Source organism: Platichthys flesus, chromosome 14, assembly GCF_949316205.1.
Source record: "Platichthys flesus chromosome 14, fPlaFle2.1, whole genome shotgun sequence".
NCBI lineage: Eukaryota > Metazoa > Chordata > Actinopteri > Pleuronectiformes > Pleuronectidae > Platichthys > Platichthys flesus.
Window position 1 is genome coordinate 12,071,753 of NC_084958.1, and position 22,563 is coordinate 12,094,315.

A 22,563-nucleotide genomic window follows, 5' to 3' on the forward strand; every position below is an offset into this window, starting at 1 on the left:
GACACTCTCCTTTCTGTTTTGCACCACTTTTTGGCTTCTTTTGTGTTGGAAGATTGTCTCCTTTGTGTGTTAAAGTGATTTCCCATATTAAAAAAAGAGATCCAGCCGAAGCACCTCTGTTATTAGGGGTGTGATGAGCAATTCTTTTATGCATGGATTCTATATAAGTGTATGTAAACTGCAGGATGAACTGTACCTCTACAGGTGGAGGAGAGGGGGAGAAACAGGGAGAAATCTACTGGTTTGGGTTTCCAAATGATCTTTACATTCTGTTTTACCTCTGTTGTCTTTTATGTGCTTTTTGTGTAGTTGTATAAAAATGTGTATTTGTATGTGTATCAGCTTCATCACTGTGTCTCCTGCGCCCCCCCCCCCCCCCCCCATTTGTAACCCCCTCTTCACACTTCCACCGTCTGTATCTGTATTTACCGCTTGTTTCATCACATAAGTGTGAGCGTGACTCTGTGTTTGAGTTTCCCTGTTTTGTTCCCGTGTTTCGGCTCCAATCTGATTTCGATCGGCCCGGGTGTTTGTCTGCTTCAGGAGGCTAAACAAACAGACAGCCGGGCAGCGGAAATACGGTTTCTTCCACTGCATCAAAATGGGATCATTTGCTCCCCCCCCCCCCCCCCCCCTTCAGACAGACCACATAGCTCTGGAAGCCCCTGTGTCGATGTTCTCTTCCTCTTTCCTTACCAATCAATCAATCAGAACCAAGTGTCTTTGTGATGGTAGAAGACAATCAATTTCATATTGAGCAGAGACAGAGTGGGGAAAAATGGAGGGAGAGAGAAAGAGAGCGATGGAGGAGGGCAGAGAAGCTGGCTGCACAGGAGAGATGGGAAGAACGGCGGAAGGACGGCTCTCAGATGGATCGGTGTGTATGTGTGTGTGTGTGGTCACCTTTAACCTCTTCAGAATGACCTCTACAGTGGGGGCCAAGGCACACAGGACCCTCCCCCGGCTATGAGGGAGGTGTTGGTGGGGGGTCTGGCTTGTTAAGTGGATAACTAATCGAAGATTTTGATCAAATGCCTGCACAAGCACGCACACATTCACACACACATGCACACACACACACAAAGACACATACACACATCCACACAGACACAGACACACACACACAAACACACACACACACACACCACAGAGCCTTTCTTCTGACGTTCGTCTCAGAGATACAGTGCATCTTCCAGCTCTGCCCTCAGCCTGTGGAGTTAGAATCAAGTCATGGGACAAGTAATCCACTAAGTGAAAACCAGTATGGGTAAATTGTGTGTTTTGACTAAAGCAAATAAAAAAACAGGCAATTGGCTGACTGGCCTTTCATTTTCTGTCTAATGGTCTCTTACCGTGGTGCTCTTTTGCCATCTGGTGGCGAACATCTGTACAACATATGATGAACATAAGACTATATGTACTTTTGGTCAAGGGCTTCATTGTTTGGTCTAAGATTAGTAGTTCAAAATAGAAAATATACTTCTATACTTAGTAGCACTAAGTATCTCACACACTCATTGATATCAGTATTCTTTTTGCGCAAGAACGTTCACTAGATTAATTTATTATTCTCTGGGAAATCATTGAAAATGTAGAAAATTTCCTACCTCACAACTTCTGGATTCCCCCCTTATTTACTCTTCCCAGAAACACACTGCCCCCCCACCAAGTTTCATGGTCATTCAGTCATTTCAGTGTAATCTTGTAGGAAACAAACATGCAGACGAACCAACAAACAGGTGAAAACATTTTATTTATTTTAAAGGAAACTAAATGCTTCAGGTTGCCCTTTAAGTCCATCACACAGCTCCATTTTGAGCAGAAACATAAACAAATGTTTATCAACTCATATGGATTTTATATTTTCACCATGGACTTTTAAATTTGTTATTAAAATTGCGTAAATTTGTATTTATTATCACTCATTTGGTTTAACAATGTTAAAATAAATCTGTAATGAAGGGTTGAGGTCAATGTGTCAGGTTAAATAGACAACATTTTTTGTCTGTTTGACAGCAGTGGAAATGAGCTGTTAATACAACACTGGCATGTCGTCCACTTGAAGGCTTGTTTAGACATTTGTAGACAAATAGTTACTTATGTACACATCCAGCAGTTAAAGAACAACACTAGCATTCTTCTGGACTTGGCTTTACTCCTCTTTTAGTTCTTGGTCAACACCAATTCTGAAGGAAACGTCTCCAGCTAAATGCTGCAAAACGTTCACCAACTATAATTGATATCTGTCTCTGTGATGCAGCTTTTTGGTTGAAAACTGTTTCCTGCTGCTGCCTAAATGAGAATGTTGCTTATTAAACCAATGACCCTAGAGATGTTGAAACCTCCTGAGAGCTGAGGACACTTCTGTGTGGTTTTGTCAACATGAGCCACCTCTTTCACATACAAGTGGTATGTTCCACATCAAAAACTACCTATGAAAAAAGCTTTAAATGTAGCGTGTATCTATTGAACACATAATTTATATCTACATATATCTATATATATGTTTTTAATGTTCATCACTTTCAGGTTCACATTTATTCTCAAACATTAAAAATAATTAAAGTAGTGTAACGTGTATGCATGTGTGTGTGTGTGTGTGTGTGTGTGTGTGTGTGCGTGTGTGTGTTTTCTTAACCTCAGCCCTTCGGTTTAAACGTGACACAAGCCGATAACAAAGAGGGACACAGGACGCAGCTGACAGAGTCACATCATGCTTTTATGACGAAAAAGGAGTTAATTTACAAGACAGACGGTATATAAAACATACATTGAAATAAAAAAAAGAACTTGTGTGTGTCTTTTATAGACAAGTACATTATTGTCATCTACTTCCCTTTGAGACCAAGCAGCCATGGGACTGAGCACAATGTGGGTGATCCCTGGAGAAAAGAAGCAGCATGTTAAATCCTATATATTTCTATACCTACACTATTTACAGTTCAACAGTCATTTTCCTCTGTCAGACATGGCAAAGAGGTCTACAGATTGGATGACGTGATATGGCTAATATACCTAATATGTACAGTTTCTGTTTCTTCCCATCCAAGGATCAACACATCCAGAATAGAAATGTGACAACTGAGGTGTAGTGAGATGTCCGTGACGCCAGAGAGGAGGAGAATCCAAATTTGTTTCTTGTCCTTTAATAGTCACTATTGTGAAATGTACAACTTTTCTGCATATATTAGCTCTGTATTTAATTGGAGCGCTCAGCACCCATTCCTAGGTTTCAGAAGTCACTAATGGACGCTTAAAATATGCAAAAATAAAGTAATCAATGAAACATTTTCTGAAATTTATAACGAGGTCGGTGCCAGGCTGTTAGAGAGAGAGGGCGAGAGAGAGAGAGAGAGAGAGAGGGAGAGAGAGAGAGAGAGAGAGAGAGAGAGAGGGGGGAGGATAAGTTGACCCCATCCGAATTTGAGAGATACACTTCAGTATTTTCCATTAGAGGGCTCCAACAAATACAGAGCTAAACCAAAGACACTTTTCTCTGAGGAGTAGGGGAGGCGAGAGAGCGTCACGTCGGCTCAGACCTGGAGAATAAAGTCGGAATCCGGCACCATCTCGTTCTTAAAGAAGGAAAATTGTCTTGAAACGGTATAATGGAAACCCAGGAATGAGTGCCAACCAGGTCTGGGAGAGCTCTGTACACCTCCTCCTACTCCAGATGGATTCTGGGTCATTGATGAGGGTTCAAGATAGATCAATGTAAGTATGCCATTAATAATCCTATCCCCCATACTGCATTGATCAGTCCCACCTTCCTGCTTGGGATATCAATCGCTTTATCTACAGTTTACACATTTGAACGGATCCTCTGTTTGTGTATGTGTATGTGTATGTGTGTGTGTGTGTGTGTGTGTGTGTGTGTGTGTGTGACTCTGTTCAATCATCCCAAGTGAAGAAAGGATAAAGTTTCTCTTGTGAGATGAATGCTATTTTACCGTATCCGTAAACGCAGGTGCAACACATTTGGATGGCCTCATGCTCTTTATTCCACCAGTCCCATGGCCAGTGACAATGGCCCCCATTGCTCTCCGTACAAGTGAGAGGTGAGAGTTTGGCACGACCAATCACTGTTTACAAAAGGCATGCATAGATTAAACCTGCGAAGACCACGAGAGAGAAAGAACCGATCAGTTGGCGTCCAGCCCTCGGTCCTGTACAGAGAAACAATGATGCACTGATATTTGAGTCAAGGATGGGGGGGGGGGGGGGGCAGGGTCATTTGTCAAGAATCTGTCTAGAACCAGGCCAGGTTTGTTGCTCTTGACCAGAGTGGGAGGCCTGTCCCGATAATGCCTCTGCCCAAACAGGCACCCCAAGAGCAAGGCATTGCTCCGAGACACCCAGAGCGCAGTGGAGATCATCACGTTATGGCTGTAACACAATCAGCGAAACACTGACCCGTGAAACTAACAGTCAATTTGCTCTCTTAAGTGTTTCACTGTATGAGACCCAGAGCTGTTGGTTTATTTTCCTTCCACATGCAATACTGGTACAGCAGCAGCTGCAACAGTATGGTCCCAAGTTTTCGCCGTTGCTCCCTTTGACCACTGGGGGTCAGTATTGCCACGTAGAAAGGGGGAGGGGGGGTGAGCACTCGCACTTGCTCTGGTCAAGGTTAAGATGGAGCGGTCATTGTCCAAGGTGCGCTAAATAAAATAATCCTTCAAGAATGCTCCGCTACATGTCGGGTCATACGTCGTATTTACATAATTCTACTCAACAGATGTTAAAGAGCTGAGATAATAAGCCGAGTAATCACCCAGTCAGCTGAGCTCACTCCTCCGTCATCCCATTACTGCTCCTCTCAGCTCATCTCAAGTCTAATCCAATCAAAACAGCAGCTGTAGGATCTGGAGTAAGAGATGGATTCATTTAGGGCCAATATGGAGTCAGGAATGACAGAAGGCTGCCGAGACGCCTTCTTAAGGGGGAGGCTGGCATTTTTACAAAGCCCCCTTAAAATTTAAGCTTTAAAAAACTATTGAATCATACATGTTTGGCTGGTTAGGACGCCATGGTTGTCAGCGTCTGAGGGTTTATTTTATTTTGGTCTGCATATATCTGAGGCGTCCCCCCCCCCGTGGAAGGCATCCCTAATAGTACTACTGCTGCTGTATATGGGGCGTCTAGACTACGCTACACCAACCCGAGGCAAGGTCGAACCACAGGAGGTAGCAGGGGGATGCTCAGCCTACTTTCTCAAGAATCACAACCCAGGAGAAGAATCAGGCTCGAGCTTGACTAACGTAATCAGGAAAACTTTACAAATAATTTAAGTAGCAGGAGCATTTAGTAGGAAGGGAACTGAGTGCCTTTCACTTGCAAGGACTTGTGGAGCTTCAAATTATAAAAGTGCTCATTTCCAACCCTGACCAAAGGTTAGTGTGAAAGGCCCCACAACAAACCCAACTGAAGACCCCCTTTCTACACGTGACTGTTAAAGTGACAAGATGTCAGCAGAGAAAATACATACATTTACAGTCCATGGGTTTTCATATCCAGAGAGAGGTCCCAGAGTGGCACTGTGCAGAGCGGGTAAGTTCCGCAAATGGTCTGTAGGAATGGGCAGGGTGTGAAATGGGAATCAATGTTCATTCTTTTTTTTTTTCTTTTTTTCATTTAGGAACCTGGGTCACCCCTTTCATCTTTTGTCTCCTACGATCCGACCGATGCTCCATGTTCGATGGCACCTAGGAGCAACAAATCATAGCACGACAACACCGACTCACCGACCACACAGAACACGTGTCTACTACCACACAACCATACTCCAGCCTATTACTGTGAACAGGGACAACGAGGGGTCGGGAAGAAATGCAGAGAAGACGGGACACATTAAAGAGGGGAGGAGAAAAGGGAGGGAGAAGGACAAGATCATAAAACGAAACACATCCCTCATCTATGCTTACATTTGTGATTGATGCCTACACAATAACACCATCAACAATCACTGCAGACATTCTCATTTGTCTTCTAAACCTACGTTCCACTGAGAAATACCAGGGAATGGAAACATACAACAGGGGGTTGGCTCAGGGAGGGGAAACGTCTGTGAGGGCAGCGTCCTGTTCTCAACATCGGGCGAGCCAACAACCGGCCTTCGTCACACAGTCAAAAGCGATGTTTAAAAAAAAAAAAAAAACAGGCCAATGTATTCATCTATTCTCATTTGGCCTCATGCATTTTTAACGAGTCTTCAGTTATTCATCCTGACACAGAAGTCGAGGTTTCATCATTCTTCACCAGGGACAAAGATGGAGCTTGCAGGATCTATTTTGCAAAAAGTTTTAAGATTTGAGGCTCATTTATACATGGGCCAAATTAATCCCAACCAGGTTAAACTGTGTTGGACGTGTGCTTTAGATCAGTGGATCACTAATGTACATATAAGAGTCTTTGTTCTATTGCCATTTAGCCATTTAATGTTATCTAAAATACATTATAGAATTGGAGGAATGCAATTTTGAATCTCTAGTTTACATCCATCTTAAATGATTAAAGGCCTTTGTACATGAACGGCAAGACAGATAAATGTCAGGAAATAGCGCAGGCGAATTTTGACTCGCGTGTCAATTCACATTAACCGCAATGCAAGTCAGCGAATGCATGATGAGAATTAAAAAATAAAAGGGATCATCAAGATAATCCGGTGCGTTTACGCCTGGGTTTTTTTTCAGGGTGTCCGGATTACAGGATGTCTGTCGGACATCAAAGACCTGCTGCAGCAGCTGGCACCGTAGTTTTATCTGAAGTATTGGATAAGAAGGATTTGAAGAAGGTCCTGTCAGTCTCAGCTGCTCATTCAGCTCAAGTGGTTGGGTCACTCACAAGTAAGTATCCTTTTAAAGACAAACATATTAAATAAATCAGAGGAGTACTGTTACTCCTTCAAATTGTGACATAATCAGGAAATATGCATTCTGATTGGTCGGATGTGTGTAGGAGAAAATAGCTTAGCGAAATAGTCTCACGGATTTAAAAGGTTGCAGTGACAGGTTTGCTTATCATGTGTAAATTAATCGTGAGACAAAAATGCATCTAGTGTGCAAAAGCCTTATGTGCCAGGTGAAGTAAGGTTTGTCTTAATCTTCAGTCTAAACAAATAATAAGCTTAGTGTGGGAAATCCTTCCCTAGCTCCTGAGAAGCTCTCAAGTGACTTTAAACTAGTGGCACCGTTAAACATAGGAAATAACCGACTAAAGACGAGCTGGGAAACGTCTTTGGGATGTTTCTTGATCTCGATATCGGTCTTCCTAGTTTCAGTTGATCTTGGGGTCAAGTGGACTCAAATGATTTGGTCTTGAGAACAGAACGGTGCCTCACGGAGGACAAGGAGCCTTAAAGGGGTCGACAGCCAGAAGGTCACAGAGTGCAACAACTGAGGCAAATCAAAATCCGAGGACAAACAGGAAACAAAGGAACAGTTCAAAGAATCTTTTTTTTCATTTTGTTGTTGTTGCGTTTTAAAACCACAGTACTAGTCTCCACTATACGATGCACATGGCGTGGGTAGGGTTAACACGATTTCATTTACATTTGAATCCTCGATCTCCAGCCAGGGACCCCTCCCAAAGGAGGACCCAGTGGGGGTGTGTGGTGGTTGGGGGTTTAGGGGTGGGGGTGAGGAGGGGGGAATGCACTGGGCTAGGGGGGCAGAGACATTTGCGCATTTGCCGTCTCAGAGGCAGGCAGAGATCAGTTGGCGGCACACTCGGAGATGGGGCTACGGCGTGTTGTCAATTTGTATGTTTATTCATGTGCGACGGTGATTGTTGTTCCCTCCAATGCAACTAACCTTTGTGTTGGTTTTGTGTGAGCGTGTGTGTGGCGAGGTACAACGCTGCGCAGGCCCGGTGACAGCAGATGTCCTTTTGATCATCGCGACAGCTTGTAAGATGGCAGTGGCAATAATATTATTTCATATAACTAAATCATACACACACTAGTATAAAAATAAACATACAGACTCTATGGCTTTGTTTCTTCACTCACAGATTTACCTCAGTTCTCTCGGATTTGGCTTCATGGCTCTACAAACAGTATTGCTGGAATGTTGTACTTTAACACAGCATGTGTTGTCACACACGCTCTGTTGGCTAGTTAGTTCACTTTTCCTGAGAAAAGGTGCTATGCATGTGTTGCTATGTGTGGGTTCCACTGCCTTGACGAGTGTGTAGGTGAACACCTCCGTAGTGTTGCTGTGTGTCCTCTATCTGCCTCTGAGTGTGACCCGACTCTCCAGGCTGCTCCCCCCTGGCAGCACTGGGAAGGTCAGATGCCCACCAACACAGCAGAGGGCAGGGACAGGGGAGCGGAGGCCGGTGGGTCGTCCCTCTCCTGTTGATGAAAGAGCACGGTCGGGGCTTGTGATCTAAGGGAGGGGAAGCAGAGGTCACGCTGACTCCTTTTTCTTCCCTCCCCCTTTCCACCGAGCAACCCTCCGATGGCCACCATGCCCTGTCCCCCCCCTTGCTCTCTATTGTATTGGTTGCTATGGCTACTGTGGCAGCCCGTGCACGTCGGACTTGACTTCCTTACCAAGCCCTCCGTGCCACGGGCAGCCACAGCAGCTCACGGCTCGTGCGCTCGTCCCAAACTCACACAGCAAATGTTGTTGAATAATCTCGCAAAGACAAGGATTTTTTTTGGACAGATTGTCATTTAGGTGAATGATCCTAATCCATTCCTTCTTACAAGATATTACACTCAGATAATTGTCTACATCCCCTGAGCCTGTGTTCAATGAAACTATTGACACATGATAATGTTAATTAAGGGGTTCACCCAATATAATCCTCCTCACGGCTCAGATGTGGTCAGAATCGATAAAGCTGGTTGTTCGACTGAATTTATATAAAAACCATGTGTTTTGTTTAGCAATATCAATTTACAACTTAACTCTCGAATGTAACTCTACATGCACGACTCTTAACAAGAGCATTGTGACAAATTCTACCTGTGGATGGTAACCAGGTCTCCGTGCATCACACTACAATTTGCACACAACACAATAGAGAAAATGTTTGATTCAAAATAATAGCTTTTTTATTTTCTCATTAATATAACTGAAAGACAGGACTACCACTTTTCCACAGTTCAGTAATCAAACCAATTCACGACCTATCTCTTATAATGCTTAATGTTAATATTCTTATCAAGCATGGACAACAAGCAGCTCTTTCAAACCTTTCAACACTACATTTCCTTACAGTACCACTCAAACATGTTTCTCACCACATGCTGAATAAAACCACAGCGAGACAGGGAGATCAGGATCATTTTGTTTTCACTCACGGATCAAACCAAATCACTTCATGGCTCCGGTTTTTATGGCACTCAAATTTTGAATGGAGCCATGGACGGGAAGTTGGATTGTGCTTTTAAACTTCTTTGCGAGTCAGTGGCTGTGTGCGTTTGCGTGTGTCAAACACGTTTTTGGGACGTGCTCATGCCTCCCCCGAAGGACCCCTGGCTGCGTGGTTTCATATCATTTTCATGTTGAATTTCCTCGTCCCTCCCGCGGTGGGCCCGGTGGCGGGTTCAGATTTCCGGAAAGAGTACTCCACTGTGAAGTTGTTCTTGCGTTGGCCGCGTCCCCGGCTCCACACGAACAACAGCAGGAAACAGAAGAGGACCACCCCCAGAAAGGTGATGCAACCCATCGCGGTGGAGACCAAGATGGTGGTCAGGTCCAAGGTGAATTTGAGGAACACCCGTGTGTTGTTCAGATTTGTGTCGTTCAAGAACTCACCGCTGTACAGCGAGCGGTTGAGGAAGAAGGCTGAGGCGGCGTCCAGCGGCTGGCCACGCACTGTGAGCGTAGCGAAGTAGGTGTCATTGCCACCGGCGTTGCTGGCAATGCAGATGTAGGTTCCGCTGTCAGTGAGTTGGGCGTAGCGGATCTCCAGGGTGCCACTTGGGAGGACAGTGATACGCCCTGAGCTCTTAGCTGTGATCCGTCTGCGCTGTGGGGAAATCCAGACAATAGCAGGTGCAGGTTCTCCTTCGGCTCGACACAGGAAGCTCACAGGCTGGCCTTCACGAGCCGTTACCTGCGGGAGGTGGAGAAAAGGAGCGCATGGACTCATAAATGTTGGAGAGTCCGAAAATACAGAAGAATATGTACACATGATGATACGTTTTGAAAACTTTCCGTGCTTGTAGAAGATATAAACTTAACCTCAGTTATCACAACTATAAACATTTATAGATTTGTTTTGTCAAGTATTAAACGTGAATGTAATCATCTTCGTTACCTGCTGCATCTTACGGTTGCGAATCTTAGGTTTCTGGCATGTAAAGTGATCGAAGAGTGCAGAATCGGTGAAGGTGCTGAGGCTAACCCCTTGCACCTCCACCGGCCCCGCACACACCGGCACTCTGCCGTCAAAGTTGAGGGTCTTGCGTCTTTGCAGGATCCACAACAGACGGCAGTCACACATCAGGGGGTTCCCATCCACTCTGAGGGTCTCCAGACTGTTGACAGAGTGGAAGGAGCCCTCCTCCAGGGTATGCAGGTCGTTGGAAGAGAAGTTGAGGACCCGGATCTGTCGGAGGCCTCCAAAGGCATGGGGCTCCACTGTCACCAACCCTGTGCTTACCATGATGAGCTCCTTCAGCCTCAGAAGGTCCTTGAAGGCCCAGGGCTCTAGTGAGGGGATGGGGTTGTAGGACAGGTTGAGGTGGGTGAGGTGCATCAGGTTCTTGAAGGAGGCGGAGGGGACAGAGGTGATGTTGGTGTTGGTGATGGAGAGCCGGTGGAGGTCCAAACCCTGGAAACTTAGAGGAGAGATGTATTCCAGGTACGGCCAGTGATCGATGTCCAGATCCCGCAGGTTGGAGAGCTTGCGGAAGTTCTGGTCCTCCAGGGCAGTGATGCTGAGGTGGTGGAGGCGAAGAGTGACCAGGCTGCGGAGATAGGACAGTGTCTGACCGGAGATGGACGTCAGGTTGCAGCGCTCAATTGTGAGATCCTCCAGCCCCAGCAGCCCTGAGAAAGCCTGGAAGATACAGAGGGCAGAGGAGTGGAGGATGTTTTCACACCTGAACGTCTGGACCATGATTCAAATCAAGGTCCTTACCTAGTTACCTTAATTTTGGTTCCATTACGTCAACATGTGCTGCATCTACCTATGCTTGACATTTATTGGTCTGTAGGTGGGCGTGCATCTGACGGTGACCTTCTTTTTCTTCCTCTATTTATTTTTTATATCTGTCTTAACTTCCTGCAATATGTCCGAACAATCCGAATAAAACATTTTCACAGTGAAAACAAACCAAACGATTGTTCAGTTTGATCCAGACCGAGACGTCTGGTTTGTTTGTACCTTTCACACCTGTTGCTTTGGTTTAGACACTGAAAACGGAGCCGCCTAAATACCAATGTTAATCTTAAGGAGGAAGGTGTTTACACCCAACTACTGACTGAAACTAAAGGTCCATTACCATGATATGAGTGAGTACATCTCTTGTATAATACACATTATAAATCGTAGGAGTTTGTGGAGCCATAATTACTGTGAGAGCTCTGGAATTCAAAATGCTCAATCCTTGTTTCCACAGAAACACTGGACGTGTTTGTTTACTTATTGATTAAATATGATTTGTTTTCCCTTTTTCATGATTAACACATAATGGTCTTTTGTTAAATAATTCAGCATTAAGAAGGTGAATTTCCCAATATGTTGAAATATACTTTTTATTCCTGGGTGAAACCATTGCTACAGATACTACAGTGGGTAAATAGCTGCTTGGTACTGCTGTCTATTTAACAGCAGAATATATTCTACTGCTATTAGTATGATAGTCTGATCCTCTGGAATGCAAGGAGAAATCTTCTGTAATAAAGTCAACGTCACCTACTGACTGACAGGATGCTGCAGCGCTTACCTTGTGGGATATGTAAACCAGGTCGTTGTCTCCAACCTCCAGATGTTTCAGATTTCTCAGATCCTGGAAGGTGTAGTCCAGTAAAATCACCATCTTGTTCTCGCTCAGGTCCAGGCTGGTCAGATTGCCCAGCTTGGCGAAGGCCCCCATGGGCACTAGCTTCAGCTGGTTTCCCCTCAACTTCAGCACTTTAAGACTGGGGAGGCTGGCGAAGGCGTTGGGCTCTAATGTGGCAATGAGGTTCTCGCTGAGATCCACTTCCTCCAGCCGTGGGTAAGGGGCCAGGTCGCCTGCATGCACCCAGTGGAGCCGGTTCTTGCTGAGGTCCAGGAGCTGTGTCTCGGTGGGAATGCCCTCTGGGATGTTGGTGAGCCGCCGCCGTTGGCACGACACCGACCTCAGCTGAGCCGAGCACTCGCACCGTGGTGGACAGGCCTGGCTACTTCCTGCTAGCATCAAGTTTATCAAGGCGACCAGAGAAACAGCCAGCACCCGCCGCCACACCCTCGGCCATGTCACTAAGGCACGCCCACCAGGGCCAGGGGAGCCAATCATGGCCCTGGTCCTCTGACTCCTCGCCTCTGGCAGGCAGGGTCAGTACACCATACACCTGCAGGACGAGGGGGGGGAAGCAGCGAGGAGAGAAACAGAAAAGAAAAGAGAAGTGTGAGTATCAACAGGAAGAGGATGTGAAAGAGAGAGATGGATCCTATCATCCATCATCTGCAGGCTCATAAAGATTACATCAACATGGCGGTAAATTATCGGTCCTGCAGATTAAGTAATATTGTGCCTAAAGCTGTCATGACACAACATCCAAAAATACCACTTACAAGGGCCCGTAAGAGGAACTGATCCGTTTACGATATTTAAGATAATTTGTCTTTTCACTAATTCATCTGTGGTTCCAGTCGGAGAACTGGGACACTGGGAACTTCTTACTTCAGCTGAATTCATGAATGTTGCATCTCCTCTGCTCTCTATGCAGCACTGAGACCGTCTGCTCCATTTTGACAAACACAATGAATTTATTATCACCACGCACAAACACAGACGGAGCTGCCTGGCTCTCATTATTATGCCACAGATCTGCGTGCGCCGTGCCGATGAAATGTGAGGAGGAAAAGGTGTTTGAGTGACTGGTGCCTAAGTCATATATTACGTGATTGATCAGGTACGTGTTGATGCGTGTGTTGCGGGGGACTTGGCATTTTGCTGGGCATGAATTAAAAGTCCTTTTTGGTCCTTCTCGCACGAAGATGAGATGAATCACTCAAGCTTTAACGTTCCTTCAGGCAACCTGTCATCTCTCCCACACACTGTGTTCAACTCACAGGCGGTGGGGGGGCACATGGCATCGGATCTGGAACACAACTCGGTGTCTGTCCAGTTTGAAGCAAAGGCTATAGGAACACTTGATAAGAAGTCGTGGAATGACGTGGGTTTGTTGGTGGGGTTCCAACAAACTGCTTACCGGAAATCCCAGAAGCTAAACTCCACACTTGGTTGTTTGTTTTTCGAATGAATTTGGAAATGAGAGAGGATCTATCATCTTCAGCTGGGAGTATCATGTTAATATGCACTCTTAAGCTGGCAGTGGAAGGAGGAGGAGCCAAAGAGATGAATTATATATTGGCTGGTCTGAGTTTAATGGGAAGCGTTCAGAGTCTCACAGTTAAAAGAGCCAAAAGTTGCAGGCTCCTCTCTTTGCTCTGGGCTTCGCCGCAACTCTCATTATGGCAAGTTAGATTCAGCAAACAGTCTCTTGAAAGCCTAATCATATCAGACTGTTTCACTGCTTCAGCATCAATGGGATAAAATGGGATGAAATGGGATTATAGCTAAATTTAAATGATGGCAGACATGAATTCCTCATACACTTGCACGACGCTCCTATCTCACACATGAAACTGCGGTGAAATCCCCAGAGATTGTGTCTCATTTACTAAGCCTCAGGGTGGATAATTCCCACAGTGTTCGTCAGGGCCCAGAAAACACTCTGTTTACATGTGAGCTTGTATCTGAGAGATCTGGTAGAAATCTGGCGCGAGTTTCCTTTTTCGCTGGGGGACAAAACGCAGACGCACAGAGGCTTCTGTGCAGGCTGCTGCACAAACTGACCCATTTCTCAGCCACAACTCCGCCTCGCACTGTCAACCAGCAGCAGCTCAACGATGACCACAACAAAAGAGCAGCACAGCTCGGCGTCTCCGCGGAAGGGAGCCCAGGAGAGGAGCTGAGAGAGATTTGAAAAACAAACACGGGCGTACAGATGTTCTGGAATGACGAGCTATTTATAGGACAAAATCAAACAAAATTTGCGTCTGAGTCATTGCACCATCTGGATCGTTTTTTCCTGTGCGGCCGCGACACATTTCCACTTCTCGCAGCTTTTTCTCCACTAAACGCTGATAAAGAAAAACGTTTTTTAGCTGTATCAGTAGGACTGGTGTCTGGATGACCGCTTGGGTTCATAATCAAATTTATTCACAACTGTTTGATGGATGGCCATGAAATGTTGCGCAGACATTCATTGTCCCCTGAGGATAAAACCTAATGACTCTAATGGTCTCATTATTTTCCCTCTAGTGCCACAAGGAGACTGACATTTGCGCTTTTGCGGGAAATATCTTGACAATTAAAATGATTAGATTTGGATCAGACATTTAGGGTTTCTTGAGGGAGATTTTTCTAATATCTTTCCTCCACTCACAGCTAGAGATCAAAATGTTCACTATTACCTCCACTGTAGAACATTGCTCCCAAAATGTAAAAAAGAATAAGTACAAAAAAGTTCATGGCTATTTATGCACATACTGTATTCACCATCTCATGCAGAAGATATGTAGTGTCAACAATCTAGACCAAAATAAAGAAGATGAAGAAATGAACTCATTCACCCGGGTATAATGTTTTCATCACTGCTGATCGGAGCCCGAGCTGATAAAACGACGTGATTACATTTGACCTGACACTGAGTGCTGATTGTATCCATTCACATTGCAGAAAGTGGCTTTACACACGGAAATACCTCCACATCTATCAAATGCATTGGTGCAAATATTTGTGCAGACAGTCATGGAGCCCATATAATGAGTCTTAGCTCTCATGATAACTGACCTTATGTAATAATGCCACCATGAAATTCAAGTTTGTTTTTCATTGAATTAGCTCTCACTATTGGGTCGATTGACAAATTTGCTTTAATCTTACACCACCTAAAGGTCTAAAATTCAGTACTTTGGTTTGTTTGATGTGTTCGCGAGCATCAGCTGTAGTTTGTGTTTATTGCTTATTTGTAAATAAAAAGGATTTGTTAGGGATACAGCTGCTCAAAATGCTGACGTTTGCATTCAACTCAAAGCACTGCGAGCACGGCTATAAACTCTGAGTGTTGTGTTCTGCTGAGTGTATAGTGTGTGTGTGTGTGTGTATCTGTGTGTGAGTGTGTGTGTGTGTGTGTGTGTGTGTTTGTCTGTGCGTGTGTGTGTCAGTGCACATCTGCCCAGCGCTGTAGTGCGACGGATGCAATCTGTCTCCATGCCCCCCCTGAGAGTCATCCTATGGGTCAGTGGCAGAGTCGCAGCATGAATCAGTGAACTGACATCGTAGCAGCAGACTAGGTCCACACGGCTTGATTCAAGGACAGGCAGGGCTCCTTAAAAAACATGCACACTCAGAGGAATATGGGCATAATGCATCGGGAAGAAGAATAAATATAAATCTTTACTCTCTCTCCCATGCCAAATACAGAGGATGCTTCTATCTTCTATATTGTTGCTGTAGGTGGTGGAGGGAGAGTCTTACAGGAAGATCCTCCAGCTTGAGAGCTGACCCAAAACCACGCACTGAAGATGAACATCAGCCAGATGTTAGGTCCACAGCAGAGGTGAAAACTATCCAGACAGGTCAGTCGTCCATGGAGAAAAGGGAAAAGGAGGAAAATCAGCCCAGAAGCTAAAAATAACTAGCTTTTAGATAGCTTCCCTAATAAACAGATGTTAGGGGAACAACACACCAGCCTGATCATGTGTGCATCATCCCAACACTCATGACCAGCGCCAGATGTTTGAAACACCATTTGTTTCACCAGATTTTTTTCCAGTGTTGCCAAGAAAAGACGCTTCCCAGTAATTCTCTCTAGAAAAGGAAGTTGTGGTCGTCGTCTGGTTTCGTGTGTTTGTGACTCAGTGTGTCCGATGGTAAATAGGTCACCCATTCTCAATGGCAGCCTTTATATGTCTTTATATTTGGCCAGCAGAGCATGGGCATCCTCACCGCAAACACACATTCTATTATTGCAAGACATTTTTTAAAGGTTTCTCTGAAATGTTGCTTGAAGTTCATTGATATATTTGTCTTGGGGAGGAACATTTCACTGCAAAGCCTCAAACTGTAATTCGTGTAAGTTTGACGTATTAGGGCTTAGATCCCTCTCTCTCTTAGACACACAGATACACACACACACACACACACACACACACACACACACACACACACACACACATCATCCTATAATCCTCTTGGGAAGCATCACCTCTCTGCTGATGACTGTCTCCTCAGACAGGAGATGCTGTTTCGAGACCAAAGACTCTTTCTGACTCATGCATTCTCTTCTACTGTACTCTTTCCCCTCCAACCAGGTGATCCCCAAAATACCTCACAGAGCTCTGTGATTCCTCTGAGCTGAAGTATGTCTGGATCTTTTCTGAGAAGTGCAGCATAAAGTGAGAAGCCAGTGGGACTGACAGGTAGTCAATAAAAAAGTGGCAGAAGCTAAGGAAGCCAAACTCAGGCCTCCAGTTCTTTACCTGCATTTACGGAGGAATTCATATCTACTGGATATTCTGACTTTTCAATTTGGTCTGAACCAAAATAAAAAGTGTGAAAGGTGCCCCGGACCATGGGCCAGTCTAATGGGCTATTCGGAGGTTAAGACAACATTAAACAGAGTGGGAGTGACTTGCATGTGACTTGTTCTATAGTCTTCACCTCCAAAGATATGATGTTGGAATGATGGGAACCTTCGTTGTGTTGGTAGTAATGTGAAAAGGGAACCGGTTTCATTCAAACAGAAAGACTACACACACATCAGGTGGATGCACACAAACCAGTCAAGGTCAAGTTATGACGCAGCTCATGGAGGTGAGAGCAACGAGACGTGTATACCTAAGTCATAAGTCTTTAATGTGGTCCCTAAATTAGAATATGAAACAAAAACTAACCCGATCAAATGTAAACAATTAAATAAAGACACAACCTTGGCTCAGACCATGGTCCAGAGTATCAGATCTGAAAATCATCCAAACATCCAAAACATTGAACATTTTATATAGAATTGCCACAGGGGAGAACAATGTAGCTCAATTAAACTCAAACAACCCCTAACCCTACTCTGTGACCCACGAATCAGCATTAATAGGGGACACGAAATTTGTGCACAACTGACATGAAACTTTTTCCTAAAGGAAAGACACACAGACGCAGTGTAATGCGCCTGTATTTGGACATGAGCTCTCTGGGATTGTCTGTGCGCACGACACAGACAACGCTAAATGGATTAGAAGTGAGATGATCCAAAAAGGTCATTTAATCTGTGTGTGCATGTGTGTGCATGTGTGTCATTCTTTCATCTTGAACTTCACCAACACTGAGCTCTCAGTGAGGGGCACCGGGCACAGCAGGGAGTCTGACGGGCAGATCCCATGACACTGATACTTTTAGTCTGTACCAGTGTCATCCAGTGCAGCCGCACTCACCCAAAGTAATTAGTCAAACGCAGCTAATCCATAAAACACACTGGCAATTACTCAGTGACAATTCACTGCACTGTAAATAGTTCACTTGTACTGTTCTACACTTGATTTCTGAGGCAGAGAGTAAACAAGAGGTCTTGTTTGTTAGGCTGCTGTAGGCTCGTGGTCAGACGTGGCATTAACATCTGTCTGGAGAGACCTGATCACAAGTGGACGGCATTAGAACTTGTCTCCTCCTGCGTCTCGAGTGATAGATAGATAGATAGATAGATAGATAGATAGATAGATAGATAGATAGATAGATAGATAGATAGATAGATAGATAGATAGATAGATAGATAGATAGATAGATAGATAGATAGATAGATAGATAGATAGATAGAACTAATAAATGGAGCACATTTGATCACAGATGGACAAATGTATTGTTTAAATGTGGTTCCAGAGAGGTGTGGGCTTTTTTCAGGCGCTGTACAGTGATTTCGCTGCAGATCCAGACAAAGGAGCAAATACAGGAACTTTTGAATAATTTTTCTTTAACATTCCGAGAAAGTGCCCTTGGCGTAGGTATAAACTCTTCCGAGTGCAAACCTAGTTTATAGTGCGTCCACTTGAGTTTCCTTTTTCTGCACAAACAAGGTTGAAAAACAGACAAATAAGATTTACTGACTTTTTCATCTGCAGCAAAGAACATTCTGTTTATTCACAAACAGTCACAACTTTTATATTAACCACGAGTTCCACCACCTATGGGCAGAATGTCTGGAAGGGTCAAGTATTGGCTGAACTGTGGATAGACCTCTAGCAGAGATACACAGACATAGACGGATACAAATTGTTTTACAACCACAAGCCAAAACTAAACAAGAAGCATAAGAGACTATGAACAAATTCAATACTGATGCACAAACCGGAAGAGTAAAAACATTTCAATCATGAAATTAAGTTATTTTAGTTTGTTGATGTAATAGCCCCATCAGAATAAATCTGAAATGAGTCAAATTTGCGAAATAATAATGGGATTTGAAATCTACCAAAGCTATCCATGCTTATGTCTCAGCGTGAACAAAATTTCCCAAAACACAGAGAAACTACCTGAGTGCTTTGACGTCGGAGTTAATTTGATCACTGAATGCTCCAAGTGTCGGATTCACATCTGGTTGGTATTGAGACTGAACTGTTCTTGCTGCTTCTATCATACTTTTGTCGGTAAGATTTTGCATCAACTGTGTCCCTGTGAACATGCATACTGAGACAGATGCCATCTTTTCGCTCCTCGTCTTTGAAGTCGTGTGCTGCCGTGTTCCTTGCTTGATTTTGCTCCCACTCAGCGCAGGCTTTGTTATTTTCCTCCTTGTTATAATGAGCAACAGTGCTGTGTAGTCCAGATAATCAACTCCATGACAAACATCAATGAAGTGTGGGTGTGTGTGCGTGTGCGTGTGGGCATGTTTCAGTCCTCTGTATCTGTTCATCAATCTTTCTTCCCTGCTGTAATTATTTTTTCTCGGAGCTCAAATGCAAACACAGCCAGAGAGAGAAACTGTGTGAAAGCTGAACCGTGCACCTGTCGAAACAGAGAACCGTTTATCTTGATGGGGTTGATCCCGTCTAGTCGGACGGATTATGATGATAAGTGGCTTTAGAGGAATGTCATTTTTTAGAAGAATTCCTAACAACTAATCTAAGTGCTAAATAGTTGTCAGTGTCTCAGCTTTCAGAGCACGGGTTAGTTCAACCTTTACGTGAAATCCCCCGTGCAACCAAAATAGATTTAACTGGAGCCCTACATGTAAACCTACACACACACACACACACCAGACACACACACTAACACACACACACACACACACCCATTCTTGTACTTCTAACTTAGCCGAAGATGTCAAGAGAGTTTGTGGTGACAAGAACTGACACCGGTGTCAGTGTGTTGTCAAGAAAATCACGTGATCTCCTCAGCAATGTTAATACGTCACTTCCTGTCTCTGTCTACTGCAGCCGGCTGCTCCATCTCTCGACTGAATTATGCGGATGATTTGATGATGTTGTGAACGCGTCTGTGCAGAGAACCTCCCGCTGTGTTGTGCATGTGTGAAAAGACAACTCTGGGTAGACTCCGTAGCCAATTCTCCGGATTTTGTCCGCTGGTCATGTCTGAAAACGGCTTTAGTGGGGAGACTCATTTAATTGGTTTAATGCTCCCTCTTACCCTAAACTTATCCAGAAAAACTAAATCCCATACCCTACCCCAACATCGAACCTCAACCTAATTCTAACCCTTACTGCAACTTTTAACCCAAACACAGCCCTTTGAAAACATGTCCAACTTGTCCTCACTCTCTAAGGTCTGTATCAAAATGGTCCTGACAAAGATGTGCAAGGAACAAGTGCTCTACATACATATTCTTTCTCTTTCTTTTCCATCTCCCTCTGTATTTGCTTCCTCATTTTCTTCCATGGCACAATCTGACAGCTGAAGAGAGTCCTTTGTTTGACAGTTGTGATAAATATACACAGAGGGACGGCACGATTAAAGGCAAAAACAGAAACAAAACACAGGGGCATCCGAACAATCACTTCAAACACTGTTTGTTCTCTTCAAAAGTAGAACAAACATCTATGAACTCATCTGTAACCTCGTAGCATCGCATCTGTTGCGTCTCTGCGACAAGTTTTTAATACTGACCCTTATGAAGCAACCACAATGACATGACATTACATCAATGTATACTTTGGGATTTTTTTTGAAAAAAATGTTATTATGTAAATGTACTTTGTTCAGAAAAGAGTATCGCTTCTTTTCTGCAAATGAAGATGGGCGACACGTCCTCCTTTTGTACAAATATCCCGTATAAGGTCGATGTCAGTTTACACTTGCAGATGGATTTTCTTCACTTTAAGGGAGCTGTCATGTCGTCCATCACTATGTACAAGCTGTGTCTCAATTCAGGGACTACAGACTCCGGAGGCTGCATTTGAAGACTGATCATGTCACAGCAGCGTGATGATGCTGTCCCATTTCGAAGGCTCCTTCAAATGTCACAGACAAATGCAACATTTTTCCCTCAGACAAATAAATCTCCCACAGATGGATCGTTCTCGCGCCAACCTATCCCAGCACTCAGTCACAAACTTTTTGGAGACAAATGGAGGTGCCAAGAGAGGAGACGTCCAATGACTTCAGGATTAAATGAAAGTTTGAGGCTTTAACTCAACTAAGCAGCTGACAGTAGACACGTCAAATATGGCATTAAAACGTTCTGGTCGTGTCCAACTGCAGCTCTGTTGCTAGGGGACAACTGAAAGGGCGGGACAAGCTGGAGACGCACACATATTCTCGGTAGACCAGATCTTTTGCCTCAGCCTCAAGGGTTTGCGTGGTTTGGTGTCTGGTGTACGTTTAATCGTGGATTTAAGTCTCCCAGTTAAAAAGATCAAAGTTGTTTTCCTTGGATGAGACTAATAGAAATGATGTGGTTCTACTCTGGCCTTTTAAACTTATCCAAAATGTCATGTTTTGAAAACAAAGAGCGGCGAGTTGCATGTCAGTCCTCACGTTTTAATGAACACAGATCCTTTTGTTTTACTCGGAGGCCTGGCACCTCTAATTAGCTGAAGCTGCACTGATGATTCTCACACCCTGCAGTGTTTTGACCTGCTTTTCTCTGGCTCAAACCAGAGCACATGGCTACACACACCGAGAGCACCGACACATGAAGAGACACACAAAGACACACACGTACATGCAGGTACATATAGTGGGGTAAACAAACAACGGAGGGCAGTGCAGGAATGTGGCTCATTAGATCAGTAACCTTGCCTACAGCCATATGGTCTCTGCTCAGGTGTTACAGCTTCAGGAGGTTTTCACTCTCACCTATAGTCATAGCAAAGCCACAGTCATAATAAACCCCTACACACACCAATTATACCACGTGACACCACACTCCCCTCTGTTACTCTTGAGAAAGTCATGGGAGCGGCAGGGTCAGGGGTCACGGCGCTTTAATAAATCTCCGGGGCAGTGTTCATGTCAGATCAGTCGGCAGACATTAGCAGCATGCCGGGGCTAAAAGGGGGACGGATTGAATTACGTCCCAAAAAAAATCTAAACATTCACTTATGTTATATAGGCAGCTCTGACTCACATGTCACATGCTCAGGCCACATATAGAATCTCTACGTTCAGCTCCTCGGAAGCGAAGGATTCGAAACAGAAAGACGTCGTCGTGGATCATCAAGATGACAGAAATTTGCATTTGTTGTAGTTGTTCCTCTAATTGAGCGATTCTTTCCTTGCCTGCACATTTGAACCTTATTCATGTGTATTCAGCACTTAAATGGCAACTACAAGTGTGGCTCTGTTATATCCAGGATGGGACTTTGTCTCATTAGCGAGCTGGTAGGAGCTGCCACAGCCCTCGTTTTCCTCATGCTGACAGATGTACAAAATCAGCCTTTTCTTTCAGAGTCAGCTCCGAACCCAGATGTGTTTAATGTTGAAATGTGCTGCCTGTGTGATACGTTACTGTATAAGCGCCATAACGTGTTTTTTGTCGGCAGAGACAAAAAGCTTCCTCTGCAGTACAGAGATTTGGACGCCAGCCAGCTGATAGGCAGATATAAGACTTACAAGTTATTAAGTCTGGTATGTGCACTGCTGACGCTTCTCAAAGCTGCACAAATTGCGCCTGTGCATGCACGCGTCTAAGCCCGTGTTTGCATAGCTCTTTCTATAAGTGTATTAAGGGAAACACACGTTTACTGTGGCAATTGTTTATCCTGCGGTGAAATTAGCCGGCAAGTGTGGGGATTATGGCACCATTACCGAGCAGTGCGAGTCGGAGAGAAAGAGTTGACAATAGCAGGGAGATGAAATCATTTAATCAAACTTGACCCGTC

General features: G+C 44.4%; 1 protein-coding gene across 1 annotated transcript in view; it reads right to left on the reverse strand.

The window, feature by feature from the left end:
* Positions 1-2,707: 2,707 nt before the first annotated feature.
* LOC133968963 (leucine-rich repeat and immunoglobulin-like domain-containing nogo receptor-interacting protein 3) overlaps positions 2,708-22,563 on the reverse strand; it is a 35,408-nt gene continuing 15,552 nt past the window's right edge. The window contains exons 2-4 of the mRNA XM_062405238.1: positions 11,906-12,515; positions 10,273-11,016; positions 2,708-10,068 (exon numbers count right to left, since the gene is read on the reverse strand). Coding sequence (XP_062261222.1) covers positions 9,499-10,068; positions 10,273-11,016; positions 11,906-12,460 — 1,869 coding nt within the window. The 5' untranslated portion in view covers positions 12,461-12,515 and the 3' untranslated portion in view covers positions 2,708-9,498. The remainder of the gene's footprint in view (positions 10,069-10,272; positions 11,017-11,905; positions 12,516-22,563) is intronic.